Below are 17,398 nucleotides of genomic sequence, written 5' to 3' on the forward strand. Positions count from 1 at the left end.
TAGATTTTATTTCGATTCATTCGCAAAAACAAATTAAACATATGTTCAGGAAAGATTGAAGGCAAAGAAGCTGGGAAGTGAATAACACTAATAAAATAAGTTTAAACCCTATTAGGCGCGTTCACTCACCGACATGGCGGACTGAAGAAGAAAGCAAGAAGTCATACAGTCATAGGCTGAACATGAATATTGACGGAGGCCATTACTCAGGCGTTTCACTTTGTAGTCAGGTTGCCTGCAAGTTTTTTTATAAACAAAACTGTGAACTAAAAACCAGCTGTGTGTGTAATGTCAGAACTGCAGTATGTGGCATTTACACAAAAAATTCTAAAATGAGGTTTGAATGCATGTTGTCGTTCCATTACAGGACTACTAATTGACTTCCAAGTTATGATCAATTTGCATTATTAGGCTTCCCGCTGCTTGTCATGATTAATGGACATGTTCCGGATACGATATGTCAAGGATACGCATGAGTGACCTCGGCGATACGCTCCAGTGAGCACTATAGGATTTTACATTTTCATCTTCTTCTCGAGAACGACACTACTTAGAGACTTGAAATTTACATCACATGCAGATAATAAGTCCCCCATCATAAATTGCAAATTTTATGTATGACTGACCACGCTTTCACGCTCCAGTGAACAAAACGCGTTTTCAGTTTTTTTGCGATTTCTCAAAATTGATACATGCTATTGGGTTGAAATTCATAACAATGATTAATGGACATGTTCCGCATACGACATATCAAGGATACGCATGAGTAACCTCGGCGATACGCTCCAGTGAGCAATATAGGATTTTCATCTTCTTCTCGAGAACGACACTACTGAGAGACTTGAAATTTACATCACATGCATATAATAAGTCCCCCATCATAAATTGCAAATTTTATGCATGACTGACCACGCTTTCACGCTCCAGTGAGAAAAACGCGTCTTCAGTTTTTTTTACGCGGGAAGTCTGTAAAAGCTGCACGCAGCTCTAGTTTACAAATAATATTCCCGCGAATTTTATATTCTTTTGTTCATGTATGCTGTTTAAGACTTTATTCTTGTGATGTGTTCTTCCATTCATGAAAATGTGGGTTAATCGGCACTAGCGCTGGTTCCATCTCATTTTCGTAGAATTCTAATTTTTATTTCTTGAAGATGGAAGTAGTTGACTGAATAAATGTTCTGAATTACTATAATTTTCAATCACAAATTTTTATGTCACAGCTCATACGCTTCAGTATAGTGATATACATAAAAACGTATATAGACCTACGATTTTTACAAAGTACAAAAGGATCAAGTGGTGTGGTAATTTGCTCACACATGTCGAAGTCCAGCATCCACTTTATTGTTCAGAAGTCACCTGCTAATGAAGAACAATTTCAAGAGAAGTAATATGGAATTTCTCTATTTTATAAAGTTGTTTTAGCCTTTACTTAGAATGGTATTTCATATTTATCCTGTCATATAGAAATATAGTAAAGAGTAAAGACGGCTCAATCATATGTTAATCATGTCACACCCTTTGGTTACCTATGTTGGGTATGGGAGTAGCTGAGAATTTTTTGCTTCAGATGCATGGACTTGATGGTCGAGGATGATGTTACTGCCCAGTTGTTACATGAAGTGCTAAGAATACAGCAAGCCTCTTGCACATAATTATTCCCCCAGTGGATTTGAATCCATGTTGCTTAATGGTGCAAAGGCAAGTATGTTCTAAGCACACGCAACCTCTGTGTAATTGAATCGGTTTTAAATAGCTCATCAGATAGTGCAAAATTAGTGTGTTCTATATTAAATTGTTGTTTTGTCGGTAATTAGAATCAGTATGTTGTATGATACTTGAATGTGTGTTCTGTAATTTTTTCATTAACTTGTAAATAACGATAGAAAACTTGTTTTCCAGGTTACAGGCTCTCAGTGAAAAGAGAAGTTTCTATGCACCGTCCATCGAGGATGTACCACCAGTCCTACAAGAACTTCAACAATATGAGATAAGGTTTGCCCTGACCAAATATTATCTATGTCTAATATGTTTCATGTATTCAACTCACTTATCTGTGATAGTAACCAGTAATTTGATAGTTTCGGCCAGGCGTAGCTAACGTCTTTTGCTGGATGGCTCAACACTGTATTTTCATCATGAAAAAGAGGAATATGGGTCATAGATTCATCCACAGTCTGCATCAATGAGGAACTTGCTGTTTCGTTCCACAAGTCTTAATAATCCTAAATAACTCTTAATGAAGCGATTTTTGCTACTTGACTATTTAAAATTCATGTGGGAAAACAATAATTAATGTGAATCGAAAAGCATTAATAACGTCAAGAGTTGAATTACTTTGTTACGTCGTGAATATCGTTATTGTTGGTAGTAACTGCATACCCAATAATATATATGCCACTCATTTGTCTCTTACACTCTAAACAAGTCTCTGTACAAGCCGCCACTGATATCTTGTTTTATATATTTTTATTATCAGGCAATGTGTGGTTTCATCGAAGCATATTGCTTTTCTTCTCGAGGATGGAAGAGTCTGTCGGGTAAAATATTTTGCCCACGATCCACAAGAAGAACCTGAAATTGAAGCAACTACTACCACAGCTACATCTGGTGCGAGTAAATCAACATCTACAAGTAAAACAGGTGAGATATCAGTTTATCTGTTTATGGTATAATATTTTGATAATTTCACATACTATAATAAATCATATGGAAAGAATAACTTTCACTTTCATATAAGTGTAGCAAACTGAAGAATAGTTGATCAAACCTTTTCAACTTTTGAACTTTCAAGCATTTATAGAGTCTGATTCAAAATTCTTAATTTGTTTGTATTGCGGACTTTCAATGGTGATAAAGTGAAACAAAACTTAAAAAGCATTAATTTCTATTAAAGAAAGCACATATATGCGAATGTTGTTTTTTTTAATTTGATTTTCAAAGTCGAAATTCTTCAGAATTCTGGATCTGAATCAGATTGATAATATTTCTCAACTCTGCGTTATTAGAGCTAAAGCTTTGTTCAATCCTGACCCAAAAGTTGAAGTCGATTGTAAATTTTCTCCGACTCCACAGTTCTGGTTGTTAGACTTATGTTTTGAATTCAACACAGAATGTGTTGGTGTCATTGTAATTAAATAACTTAATATTTCATCTTTAATAATTTGTCCTTCGTATATTCAATTTTAGGAGAGAGACCACCGAAACTTCCTCGAACAGGTAGCACACCATGGATAATATCAGGCACTGATTTATCCAGTGGCCATTCATCTGCTCTACGAAGATGGGGAACACATATTGGGGTGATTCGTTCGATCGCGTCTTCTTCTGCCACCACCAATTCATCATCAGTAACATCAGCGAGCACAACAACTGCTCGACATCGAGCAAGAAACAGCGGCTCAGATGCAGCGTCTTCTCTAAGCGCAAGCGGAGTGAGACTTGTAAGAACTTCTCAGGTAAGAGTGAATTCATTGTGAGGTTGAATTTTGATTAAAAATTTTGTGTACAGTGCTTTTCGATATCTTGCTCAAAACAAGCATTTTTTGGAAGGACTGAAATTTGTCTATTTGTCTGATCAGGCATTGTACACTTGATTCATTATTGAGCATTGTATTTGTACTTAAGTGTGTAACCTGCGATGTCAACACACTTAAGTCGTTGCTCCAGAAGTATGTGTGTACCAAACTACCAATATGGAGGTTACTAATTTTGTTCGCCTACTTTACATCAAGTTATGTAAAGGGACTGAAACCTATGGGCAGGGGGTATATTCACTTGGATAACACAGACAATCCCTGAACTTGTAATAGAACTAAAATACGGAAAATCGGAACAAAATTATGGCCTAACCCTAACCTGGTACACACACTACAGCAGTACCCTTAAGTCTAATGGTTTAATGCCAAGTGTTCTGAGTTGTGCACCTTAATCCATATGAAAAGTTGATTTGACTCTTGACAGTACATAACAATTTTTGTATCAGTATGGAATTAGTTACTATCAATGTTTGGATGCCTATACTTGATTTGGATTACCAAATTAATAGAATTCTTAAATTGAAATAAAAAACATAAATATAATTCTCAATTTTGCTGATTTTGCGAACAATGTTCTATAAAACACAGGTTTACTTGGGGAATACCACAAAGCAAATGTTTTTATAAAAAACTATCATAAAAATTTTGTTACAAGTGGGAACATTTGCAGGTAAAATGAGTTACGTAAGCTAACCAGTTTATTAACACACATTTAATTGGGCTGTTTGTTTTCAGCTGCGTGGCCGTGGATTACAAAGCTCGTTACTGACTGGACAGAGAGTGATTGTACCTGCTTCCCATGTGCCTGAAGAGTTGGTGAACCAAGTACAGGTATTTGTGTAGTTAATGTAGAATGTGGGACTGCTACAATGGTCGGGTGATGTAATGACTTAAATCACTTGTGGTAACAGTCTACAACTGTTTCAAGGCACACCTCCCTTTGGCTTTTTTGAAACTCACATTCATCCTTGCCATGCTTGATGCTCTGTTTGATATTCATGTCTAAAATATTCATGTTCATTCACATTACAATATTACTAAATATCAGTAACACTACTCACAAATATGAGGAATGTTGGATTTTCCGTTTCGGTCATCCATGGACTGTTTTGACTAATTTTCAATCGGAAATGGATGGGTGTTAATCTCAGGAGATGTTGAGTTACAAATTTAGATCTTCTATACTTTTATATTCAGGGAATACTACAAGGCAAGTCCAGGAGTATTATAACTAGAGAGCTTCAAAGAACAAACCTCGATGTTAATTTGGCTGTTAATAACTTGCTGAGTCGTGATGATGAAGACAATGATGACATGGATGATAACGGTGAGTCGCGATTTAGGAGTGGCAATTTTTTTCCGTTATTTAAGATCATTTTTGTAAATAATATTATGTGTTGAAAAAAAAAATTTGCATTTACATGTTATCATACTTGTTTAATTCACAAAAAATTTGTACTGTACTAATCATTTTCAACAGTTGCATTGAAGGAACTTGCATATGACAAAGTATTAGTTATCAAAATAGAGTTTTGAGTCGGAGGTCAAAATTTTTCTTTACCGATAGTCACAGTCGATTGTGAATTTTCTCAGACTCCATAACCCTGATAAGTAGTTAATTCTGCGCTCGCATAAACCTAACCGATAGCACTCATTTTAAAATTATTGGTTTTACTTTGCTTAAACAACAGGTAGCGACTATATACCAAGTGAAGATCTCTTATCATTACTTGATTCTGGAATACATCCCGGTGAACACGGAGTTTTCATTGATTCTGATGCTATTCTACCAGATGAATTACTTGGATATACTTTTCAACGGGCACCGAGGTTTGTTTTTGTGTTCTTTTTATTTAATGGATTCTGACGTTCTTCTGCCGTTCATTATGTATTTCCCTGAAATTCAAGTTCTAATGGCAGTAAAGCTAGAAGATTTGCCAAAGTAATTACTTATTTCTTTCTGTTTGGTTAATAACAGAGTCATTGATGGCTAAAACTAAATATCTTGTAAATATTTAACGGACAATAAGTCGCATTTTAAATCCTTTTTTTTCTCAAAATCGACTGTGCGCCTTATAAGCCGATGCGTCTAATATATAAATCGGGTAGTGCTTTATGCTTCATTGTCTAAACTTAAAACCAGTGCAGTATTGCTTTAATAAGTACTTTCGAGCCGAATTGACAGTATGCCTTATAATACGCCTTATGTTCTGTAAAATATGGTACTTGCTTCCAAATTATATATAAAATAGAAGTACCGTATGTTTTAATTTATTCTTAATTGGTGAGATAAATGTAATTGGTTACATAGTCTGAATTCATTATCAATCATTTCAAATTACTGGAAAGTACATTCTGAACAAGGCTTTGTATAAGTCAAGGATGCAATCGTTTTTTGATTTCGTTTGTTGTTCATATAAAATAACTGATGGAAATACCTTAAAAGCATAAATAGTATTTTTTATAGAAGAGGATGGGGCAAAGTGCTGAATTTTTGGAAGGGTTCATAAATCATGAAGGTCTAGGAACGGCTCTACAATGTTTTCTATGTATACTATCATATATATAAAAAGACACTGTTTTTGAAAGATTGTAATCCTCGTTGTTCAAGATTGCCTACCCACTCTAGGATTTCATATCTTCTGATTTTGCCCTCAATATGACCACCTTTATTGATAACTGCATTATTTACAAATCCCTTTGCCTCGTCTCACACTTGACGACATTTTATTCAGAATTTCTTGCCAACGAACTGGTGCATCAGGTGGAGATGGAGCGTCTGGTGGTGGTGGCGCCAGTGCGAGAGATGTATTGCAGGATAGGGATCCAATAATCAGACTCCGTGCACCACGATTCTTGGGTTATGAATCTGACCAAGATGATTCTTCTCAAAAATCGAAGTCTAATTCTGGTTGGAAAAGGGTGAAAGGTCAGTTTTAGCGGGGAATCTGATTTCCTTCCATATTTCTACGTTTTAGGCCGTGTGGCTCATAGTTAGGAATACAAATACATTTGTATTTGAAATATAGTTGTGAAATATAGTTTGTGTTTTCTTGGATCAATTTCTATATTTGTTCAATTGTACTATGTTTGTTGTACGTTTAAAATAAATATCTAAATCTTGGTTGTGGTATCAAAAATGTGTGGATGTGAATTTAATCATGATTTTAACCCTATTTTCAGTTTCAAAAGAATGTGAATCTGTAAATCTGGCAGAACAATTGGAATGGTGGATGGACGACGGAGAATGTGTCAAATTCATTGTATGTTATCTACTTATATTCTGGTCAAAATGAATAATTTGCTATCTAAACAAATCTATGATCGAATATTTTTGAATATCGAATTTTGAAATATTCCGAGTTTAATTGGACATCCCTGAAATAAGTAGGCTAAGCGATTCTGATTCTAAACAACCAAAACACGAAAAAGGAAGTCGCCAGGGCCATTATGATGCTTGGATTACCGTTATTATAGAGTTCTACTTGAAACAATGGTGTGAAATACTGAAAAATTAATTTGATCTGTGCTGGGTTCAGAAACAAGTATACCATCTTTAATATACAGAATGACCCCCAATACCGAACCAAGGGGATTCGGAACGTATCCTAGGGAGAACATAACTTTGGTGTTGAATAAATTTTTTTATTTTCATAGAAGTAATTAGGAAATTTATAGGTTGTATTTTTTGGATAATCCTATAAATTAATAGTTTGAAATTTTTTGGTTGGTTTTTGACAGCAAATCGGTTCGATGCAGAGTGAACTTGCTGCGATAGATGAGACTGGAAATCTTCGACAATGGAGATGGGGAAAAGATATTCCTTATCGACACCCAACCAATCAAAAAATTTTTCATCCTCGTACCCAGTTTCTAGGAATTGAAGACAAAAAGGTTTGAGAGTAGATATCCGGTCGAGGAAATGGGTAGAAGGAAATGATGGCACATTTGGGAATGGTTGACTCATTGTGCTGAGCGCTAGGAATATACTCGCCATCGCCCAGTGACTCCTCATCACTGTAGGGTGGTTTATTGCCATAACAATGTCCTCCACCATCAAGTCCATACAATTAAAATATACAACTGGCTAATTAATCCCATACCCGACATGAACTGGTAACCGGACGAGGGACCATTGGTAGCCATATGATTAAGTCGTTTTATCAGTTTTACTCTCGCCCAGAATAAATAGCATATATGTAAATCCTGTCTAAAATGATGCTATGCATCGAACATTTAAATATTTTATTAGAAGAGTATTCCTGATTTCACAATTAACTTGATTCTTAAACAAATTTTTATCTTATTCTTCGGGCATCCCTAGTTCTTTCTGGTTGTTGTCCACTGACCGACACTTTTTTATTTCACCCGATTATTTTTCTGTTTTCCACAGGTTGTACATTTAGCGGCGTGTACATTGAGAGCCACTGTATTGGTTGAAAATGGGGGCGTGGCAACTTGGATTGATAAGACTGTTTCCAAACACGCCTCTGTTCTTGAACACCATGTAACCAACTGTGTTCATCCAGATCTGGCAATGGAGTTTGGCACCACCAAACATGATTTAACGAGAGACAGATGTTTGCATATATGCTCTTTGTACAGTGCATTGTTCACTTCGTCAGGTATTGTAATTTTTGTCTCTTTCGTTGTGTGTTTGTTTGTAATTACATGAGACTGTGTTAGGAACTGCTACCGGTATATTCACTTTCTTTTATGGCATTCAATCCACCTACCCACCAAAATCGATAGTCCCGTAGTGTGTGTACCAGGTTAGGGTCAGGCCATAATTTCATTCCGATTTTCTATATTTTAGTTCTATTACGAATTTGGGGACTGTTGTGCTAGCCAAGTGAATATACCCCCTGCCCAAGGTACTTGATATAAAGTAGGCGAACAAAATTAGTTACCTCCTTATTGGTACACTACTTTTGGAGCGCCGGTTTATTAACATGTCACAGTCTATTTACTTTGGATAAATGTAGTTATTACGAATAGTACCTGGTGTCTTATGGCCCCAACCACTCTTTGACATCCCCAGAGTAGTCAAAGCCTTAGTTTGCGTAAATCTGGATACTATTTATTTTATAAAATATAATATGCTTTTTTTTTATCTTTCAGGTGAAGTATACTGGTGGGGTGTCTTACCATTTCATCTCAGAAAACATATTCTATCTCATGCTCAAGCTAAGCTAAAGAAAACTTTGGCATCTGGTAAATCAAAAGATTCAAAGAAAAACGAGGTAGATCTTTTTTCAATAGACTGTCACATAACGCACTTCATTTTGATTTCTTGTTACAATAGTTGTAATGTTGTGTTCAACTCTGTCGTCATTGTGGGGGGAAAATCTCCATACCACCCACGGCTCAGAGGTGTGGGGCTTCGTGTTAAGTGTTACAAACAGGGTCGCCACCACACAGATTCGAATCCCATGCGGGGATAATTATGTGCGAGAGGATTGCTGGACTCCTTGCCGCCGTGGGGTGGTTCACGTAATCGGTGGTCGGTTACCGCTTCCTTCCTTGTGCATATGAAAACAAATAACTGGCTAACTAAAACCGGACGATAGGCTGTGGTCCGCCTTATGGATAAATCGACTTATATGCTTTCCTCTCCACCTTGATAAATATGTAAATCCTATCATATCCACCCAGCAAGTAGCCTAACTAAATCTGAATCTTCCAATCTTTTTTATACGACACCTACTCTTGATTTCGCTCTGAATAAGGCCCAGTGAAGGTAATATTTGATATCTCAAGATATGTGAAGAACTGTTATATGTAAAAGGACCAGAATTGTGTTCACCCAATTTATTACACCTCAAGTCAGGTAATGGAAGAGTGATTTGAACCCAAGATGTGTTTGTGCTGCTTACATATCTAATTCTTTAACTGCTAAGTCATCACGCCCACAATTTAGTTCTACTTTTTCTGTTTGTAGGTTACTGTTGGTTCAATGGTTTGTCTACATAGTTGTCCAATGTTTCAAGCTGGTGCTACTGCCATCCATGTTCGAGGTGGGAAACCTAAAGTAGGTTGTCTTCAACAATCAGCATGGAATTTAACAGACAAATGTACATTTAAGGTAATATTCAAAGATTTTTTTTACTGTCTCTGTGTTGTCAGTAGTTATTTAGATATTTGTCTCAGCGTTCAACACATTATGCTCAGCGTTAAAAATACGCTTTTCATTGCACCTCTGATTACCTTGCATGGGTTCGAAACTCGCAAAGGATAATTCTCTTCTAGACTAGAGGATTGCAGTTTGAATAGAAGTGAGAAAATAGGTTTCGAACAAAACACGATTATCTTGTTTTGTACCGTGTTTGCGTAATTATTTTTTGGTTATACTCCATGGAGTTCATCTATCTTTGTTTTACTCACTTAGATTTTGACCAAACGAAAACATAAAAAATCAAAAACAAAAGAAAAGGAAAGGAAGAAAACAGATAAGAAAAAGGGAGATGGAAAAGGTATAAATGAATCGAGTTTAATAATCATACCAGTGCTCAAATGTCTGTGGCTTCCTTAAAAAAATTGAAAAATTAAAAAAACAGTCACTTTAAATCAATATAGTCATTACAAATGGTATCTAGCTTTTGTCCGTGCCCCCCAGGGAAACTCTGAATATACCTGTTGAAGAAAGTTCACAATCATGCTCGTTGCATCATCAGTCTTTCTTAGCGCTTGTTTACAACATTATATTGTGACAGAATAATCCCTCGTAAAGGTTGCTTAGCACAGCTACCAGCTAAACTAAAAACTAATCAAAATCTGAATTTTTTGTTTGGCCCAGCTATATGTCTGAAGTTGGTTATATGGCTCAGCAACAAAAAATGTTCCACACTCCTGTCTTAGACTTAAACTGTTTTTCAATCACAAGTTACACATTTCTGGTTCAAATCGAATCCTATACCCAGCACCTCCCCCCAGGGTGTAAAAAAATGAGTAGACAAACTGAACTGTGAACATTCTGTGGATAGCGTCATATAAAATCAAAGAGAATATATCATTTCTTATTTATTTACAGATGACTTAACACCAAAACCAGAAGAAATGGAAGCGGTGAAGAATGAAACTCCAGTTATACAGAGCAACAGGTAAATATCATTTTTTAAAATACCGATTCCTTGAAACTATATTACACAGAAATGTACTTAAGAAAATTCTGTGGATGACACCAAAATACAGATATATGACATAATACATCACACAACTTACAGGGCCAAAAATAGGAAATTTCGGAAGTTTCTTCCTAAACAAAAATTTGCTTGAAGCAAGGTCACACATGCTCATTCAGGAATTTGATTTTTTATCGAAGTTACAAGTGACCACCAAAGTGTCAACAGTTACAGAGACTAAAGAATTATGGGAGTTGAATTTGCTTTATACAAAAATTTCCATTTCATCATGTTTAAAAGATTTGAAAGCGTGATTAAGACTTTTGAATTCCATTTTCATTTGTACTAAAACGAAGCATCTTAAGCTTTTTTCTCCCCCGGGATAAATATAAAAATCCTATCCCTATGCTCATTATTTTACCAAAATCGAAATATTTTTATTTGTTTATACAGTGAACGAGAGACCGTTTTAAAGTCGACATCTAGTACTCCGATCATTCCATCAACAAGCGTTGATGACAATCAATCATCTCAACCTTCCAAACCACAGAAGAGAAAACTATCTTCTTCAAAATCAAACGAAAATTTAAGTGGAGAATCGAAGTAAGTGAAATTAGTATGAAGTTTCTTCATGGATTGTAGCATAATGGAATGTGAGAAGGATGTGACAATGACGTCGAAATGCAATGATAATTTTTGTCACTGTGTTCTATGTATAGTACACAAATTGAAGAGAACTTTGGGCGCTCCAGAAGTACGTGTACAAATATGGAGGTAACCAATTATGTTCGCCCACTTTACTTCAAGTTGTGCAAGTTGTCAAACCTATAGGCTAGAGGTATATTCACTTGGCTAACACAGACAGTCCCCGAACTCGTAATAGAACTAAAATAAGAATAATCGGAATAAAGTTTTGGCCTAATCCTAACCTGGTACACACACTAAGGGAGTAGGTCTACCAAATTTTGCATTTCGATTATTTTTTTTAGTAGTATTTTTTCAATGAAAGGTCACGCTCGCTCCCTCATAAGTGAAAGTGACTCGTCTTCAAGCAAAGTTGCATGCATCTGCGAAAATACCAATAGATAATGAAAATATTAATATTAGGGTGCATTACGATCCATCGTTACTGTTATCTTCAATGGATCCTAGTGTCACGCAACTGGCTCTTTGGCTTTGGTGTAATTTGAATACTCAATAATGGGTCACTCCCATAGTATGTGTACCAGGTTAGGGTGAGGGCATAATTTTATTCCGATTTTCATTATTTTAGTTCTATTACGAGTTCGGGGACTGTCTGTGTTAGCCAAGTAAATATAACCCCTGCCCATAGGTTTCAGTCCCTTTACACAACTTGATGTAAAGTAGACGAACAGAATTAGTTCATATGCTGCATTAATCAGACTTTGCGCGCTTAGTGAATGATTTCATAGAATCTTGTTATATTATATATAATTCAGGTCGAAAACAGATAAAGATGAAACAGGGGAGAAAGAGCAGGAAGAAGCAGAAATAGAGGAACAATGGGATTTACAAGATGTGATTTTTGTTGAAGACGTTCAAACAATACCGGTTGGAAAAGTATTGAAAGTGAGTTGTTTTTTCAGTATTAAATTTAAAGAGGGCGATGGTCTAGCGATAAAGCAGGGATGTGCAACCTATAATACAGGTGGGTCAGATACAAATAAGTGGGCGAAACCGCGGGCCGCATCTCTGTTTGACATAGGCACAAAAGTTTTCAAGCCAGCTGTTAGGGCATTGTAACGTCATAGGCATCAGGTATAGGCTTTGCATGTAGTAGGATTGGAATTACTTGTGTGTGCCAGATTTTAAACTAATTTGAAAAATTTGTTTTGCAGGACGCACACCATTTAAAATTGGCACTTCTCCGCGGGGTGCACAATTTATCCTTATGGGCAGCAGGTTGCACTGTCCTGGCCTAATGTTAAAGCGTTAGACTTAACTCTATCAGGATAAAAGTTGCCACATCTCACATTCAAATCCCATTCCCACCGTCTCACACTGGACGTAATGATTTGGGTTGGCAATGCTCTAACGCAGTGGTTTTCAAACTTTTTGAGCCGCGCCCCCTTTTCAGAATTTGTCAAGTGACGAGCCCCACCTCAGAATTAACTAGCTAACAATAAGCTACAAATAATAGATAGTAAGGCGGAAGTATGTTTTATTCACAAAACACGTTGAAAATATGTAGATGGAACGTAAATAATAAGACAAATGAAAAGTTTTGAAAAGTAAATATCCAAAATATGGCGGGCAAGATCAAATCTCACAAATATTCTTATTTTTAATTAGACGCCCTTCAAAAAATTGTCTGCGCCTCCCATTATGGGGCGCGCCCCACCTGTTTAAGCACCACTGATCTCACGGAAATATTCCGGTCCTTCCGAATAATAGTAACTTCTTCATTGTTGGCTGCTTGTTTTACAGGGTCTTTTTCTTAGTAAAAGGCGTAAAAAAACATTCTTTACATAGGCCTCAGTCTATTTTACAAAATTTTTTTTTATTAAAGTACAATCAATATTATATATGCTGTCGTATATTATACAGGTCGATGGAGACATGATTGCTGTTTGGTTTAGTAAATCTGGTAAATTTAAAGAAAAAACGGGAAAAAGTTCAATCATGAAAAATCTACGTTTATTGCGAAAAGAAGATGTTTACGTCTTACCAACTGGAAATCCACCTAAAGCTCCAGAATGCTTTCTAAGAGCTCCTGGGAAATTAAATGAGGTTTGTAGTTATGTCTCTCTTTATGTTTTTATAGAAATTTAGTTTATGTAAGATATGGATATCATGGAATAACGACAATATTAAACTTCCGTTTTATTGGGGCTGTTACTTAGATTCTGGCATCATTTGCTGGCCTGGTACTCATTCATAGTTCCATACTTTTACGAGTCGCACTCACAATCACAATATCATACTTTTACAGCTAAATGAACAGTTTTTATACTCCTGCCAGTGTGGCATGCAATGGAATAGTGACATTATAATTAACAGTAATAATTATTGTAAACAAAAACATAAGATTCATGAAAAAATATTTAAATATCAGCTGTTGCATAATTCTTTTTTCTCGCTTTTTTATCTTCATTTCTTGTTTCAGCTCGATCGTTCATTCAAACTTCATTCAATTTGTATAAATGAACTCGGAATACAAGCAATAGAAGGTGGAGTAGATGGGGCTCCGATGTCTCATCTACAAATCGATCTTACGGGAAAAATCACCTCCGATTGTCCTTTTCCTTCTCCACCTGAGATGTTTTTTGGTGAGTGAACCTGATTTGATTTGAGGTGTTCTCTGTATTTTGAGTAGCTTTGAAGTAATTTTAGAAAGTGTTCTGAATTTTTGATTGATTTGATCTAATTTGGTAGATGTCCTCTGGTTTTTGAGTAGATTTGAGATAGTGTCCTCTGGTTTTTGAGTAGATTTGAGAAGGTGTCCTCTGGTTTTTTAGTATGTTTTAACTAATTTGAGAAGGTGTCCTCTGGTTTTTGGGTAGGTTTGAACGAATTTGACAGATGTCCTTGTATTTTTGAGTAGGATGGAACTGATTTGAAAAGTTGTCCTCTTATTTTTTGAGTAGGTTACAACTGATTTGATAAGATGCTCTAAATTTTTGAATTGATTTGAGAAGGTGTCCTCTTACTTAAAAGGGGGTTTGAACTGATTTGAAAGGTTGTCCTCCTATTTTTGAGTAGGTTTGAACTGATTTGAAAATGTGTCACCTAATTTTTGAGTAGGTTTTCTCTACTTTTGAGTGGTTTGACTGGACTTGGGCAGTTATCCTCTAATTTCTGAATAGATTGAATCATCGGAGCTGAATGCTTTATATAAGGCTTTTAATCAGATCTTCTTACAATAAAATAAGTTATGGTTCTTTTTAAAATAAGATGATGGAAACATGAAAGAAAATGAAATGAAACATGATGACGGAATTGGTAAAAGTATATGCAAACTGGATAGAAATTGCCAGGTGAGTAAGATTCACCAGTAAGCTGAAAACATCGGCGCAAAAGACGGTCAAGCATGGAGGATTAAAAAGTGTTTGCCCTAAAATAAAATAAATAATTTTACTTGAAATGACTAAATTAAAAATAAAAAAAACTGACTTATTCCAAATCCATCCATATACATGATTCATGTGCACTAAACCTGTTTGTGAAACTTTTGCAGGATTTTCCGACAATATTCAGAGATCGAAATTCATCTTTGTATCCATTATTACGAAATGAAAATTCCGGTTTCCGAGATCCTCGCTGGTTGAATATAACACCACTATCTGCTGTTAGTACTGGTTCTCACGTATCTTATATTTGCAACAATCCATTGCAGAACAAAAACAAAGTCAGCCCGTAAGTTGTCTTTTTGAAAATTTGTTATTTATTGTAATAGAGTTTGTTTTATATCGGAAGGCTTGATTCGAATCAGGTTGGTCCAAGGTTGCGAGATTGAATGGCCACAGAAAATTTTGCAGTGTGGTAAAATGAGGTAACCCGCAGTTGGGTAAAATTCAAAAGGGATCAAAATACTGCGAGTTTAGTTACTTTAAATGTATTAATGAATGAGAGTTTATCAAATATCATTTCCGTCATCGGGCTGCACGGAATGTGCCAGGGCTTGGACCACCCTGATTTAAATTACTCGGAAATTGACAAACAAGAGAGCAATGATCGCTACTACGGTGTTGAAATATTTCCAGCTAAATGGTTGTACCAGATGTCATGTTTAGGTGTTCCCATTAATTTTGGAAAACATAAAAATTTGGGGGCAAAATGTCAGGACCTGTAGAACCAACCGTATATTTTACTTTAAAGAAGTAATTTCAACTCGCCCAAATTATAAGAAAAAAAATAGGAAAGAGGTATTGTTAGTCTGTGCTTGACACGTTACCAATTGCCATGTTACCACTGAGCCTATCAATATATTTTTATGACCTACTACTATGTAATTGCGTTTGCGAATTCTTTCACTATCAAGTCCATGCATCTGATACGAATAACTCTATAGCTATTTCCATACCGAACATGGACTTTGTATATGGACAACTGGCCTTGGTTTGCTTTAATTGGAGGAGTCTTGCCAACTTTCTTCTCAGGGACAAATATAAACATCCTATCCTCGTTGTCAATTTAAATTTTTTTCATATTTACATCAACTATTCATGGCAGGCTTGTTGTTACTGCACTCGTGTTCAAATCATCTCTTCTGATACCAATGCTCGTGAGACGTGATATCAAAAGCGTTAAAGAAACTTTGGAGATTTTGAAACCAGATGAAATACAGGTATGAAAACTGATTTGAATAGCTGCTCAGTAGTGTTGCACTGTAATTACATAGTTGTATTACATGGTTTTGCCGATTTCAGTTGTTTGATTTTTACTAAAAGCGCTGACCATACCATATCTGTGGGGCTGATAAGAATGCCAAAAAATTTGGGTACGACCGTAGTGTGTGTACCAGGTTAGGGTTAGGCCATAATTTTATTCCGTTTTTCTTTAATTTTGTTTTATTACGAGTTCGGGGACTGTCTGTGTTAGGCTAGTGTGTTGGTCCTTTTACACAACTTGATGTAAAGTAGGCGAACAAAATTATTTACCTCCATTATGGTACACAATACGCATACTTCTGTAGCCCTAATAAAAGCTGGAGCGCTTAGTTAGTTTTCAAATTCTTCTTGTATTTCTAAATTCAAGGCACTTTGTGACGAAAGATGTGATGGTCAGAGGAATATAATCCACGTCGCTGTTTCCACAACAGCACCTTCCCCTAACCGAGATCATGATGGAGAGGAAGAAACTGATCAGAAAAAAGAGGATACGGCCGATGACGATAGAAAGAAGAAAGATAAGGATTCAAAGAAACCGTTCAGATTTTTTAAACCTCTCGATGGAACGAATACAGAAACTACTGCAACATCTACACCGGCCACTGAGTCCAGCAACGGTAAATTATAATGGATTATGTTTTTTTATACAAGATCATGATTTGGTTTGAAAGAGCTTTGAGGTGGTCATTGATAAAAAACTGAAGGCGAACTAATTTTTTAAAACTGGACGCAAAGTTTCAAGCGAGAACAAACAAATCCTCGTGACCCATGGCCAGAAGAATATTGAGAATTTGCATAAATACTATTTACTTTCATAATACCGATGTTCACGGCCTGAATATAAATTTAATTTTCATTTCAGAAGTTTCCAATGCAAGGTCATCTGCTCCAGCTGACGTTAGTCAAACTTCATCAAGGACTTCCACACTATCTCATAGTATGTCACAAAGTGAAAGAGTAAACGCTGCCACCGCTATTGCGAATGCCATTTCTGTCGTAACAAGAGGCGAACGAACTGGACCACCAAGCGTTGCAAGCGAGAGAACAAGGTAATTGGGAAAAATGCCCTAGGGCGATGGTTTTCTATCTCGGTTTCGTGACACCCTAGGGATCTGCCAGTACAGTTAAGGGATTCTGCAATATTCCATTCGAACCTGAAAGTCTGTGTTGATATGTTAATGTATGTTGGTTTAGGTATAATCAAATACCTCAAAGGTTTTCCACGATTATTAAACTTTTTACACTTCAAAGATCATTTTGTTTTTCCAGTATTATATTTATTAGACATGCTTTAATATAACTTTATAGTTTATATAATTCAAACAAAAGATAAACGAGAATATCGGTCAGAGACCGAAGACTTATAGATCGAAAGTTAGGGAAT

General features: G+C 36.0%; 1 protein-coding gene across 2 annotated transcripts in view; it reads left to right on the forward strand.

Moving 5' to 3' along the window:
- The first annotated feature begins 1,227 nt into the window (after window positions 1-1,227).
- The window catches only part of LOC120340423 (E3 ubiquitin-protein ligase UBR5-like), a 44,325-nt gene continuing 28,154 nt past the window's right edge, over window positions 1,228-17,398 (forward strand). For both annotated transcript variants that reach the window (XM_078120334.1, XM_078120336.1), the window contains exons 1-24: window positions 1,228-1,390; window positions 1,906-1,998; window positions 2,483-2,646; window positions 3,193-3,461; window positions 4,278-4,373; window positions 4,740-4,869; window positions 5,234-5,372; window positions 6,278-6,471; window positions 6,726-6,805; window positions 7,284-7,436; window positions 7,936-8,167; window positions 8,664-8,785; window positions 9,484-9,627; window positions 9,931-10,015; window positions 10,573-10,642; window positions 11,117-11,266; window positions 12,124-12,253; window positions 13,232-13,414; window positions 13,791-13,953; window positions 14,579-14,661; window positions 14,862-15,040; window positions 15,857-15,971; window positions 16,382-16,631; window positions 16,877-17,063. In XM_078120334.1, coding sequence (XP_077976460.1) covers window positions 1,323-1,390; window positions 1,906-1,998; window positions 2,483-2,646; window positions 3,193-3,461; window positions 4,278-4,373; window positions 4,740-4,869; window positions 5,234-5,372; window positions 6,278-6,471; window positions 6,726-6,805; window positions 7,284-7,436; window positions 7,936-8,167; window positions 8,664-8,785; window positions 9,484-9,627; window positions 9,931-10,015; window positions 10,573-10,642; window positions 11,117-11,266; window positions 12,124-12,253; window positions 13,232-13,414; window positions 13,791-13,953; window positions 14,579-14,661; window positions 14,862-15,040; window positions 15,857-15,971; window positions 16,382-16,631; window positions 16,877-17,063 — 3,479 coding nt within the window. In that variant the 5' untranslated portion in view covers window positions 1,228-1,322. The remainder of the gene's footprint in view (window positions 1,391-1,905; window positions 1,999-2,482; window positions 2,647-3,192; window positions 3,462-4,277; window positions 4,374-4,739; window positions 4,870-5,233; window positions 5,373-6,277; window positions 6,472-6,725; window positions 6,806-7,283; window positions 7,437-7,935; window positions 8,168-8,663; window positions 8,786-9,483; window positions 9,628-9,930; window positions 10,016-10,572; window positions 10,643-11,116; window positions 11,267-12,123; window positions 12,254-13,231; window positions 13,415-13,790; window positions 13,954-14,578; window positions 14,662-14,861; window positions 15,041-15,856; window positions 15,972-16,381; window positions 16,632-16,876; window positions 17,064-17,398) is intronic.

Source organism: Styela clava, chromosome 14, assembly GCF_964204865.1.
Source record: "Styela clava chromosome 14, kaStyClav1.hap1.2, whole genome shotgun sequence".
Taxonomy (NCBI): Eukaryota; Metazoa; Chordata; class Ascidiacea; order Stolidobranchia; family Styelidae; genus Styela; species Styela clava.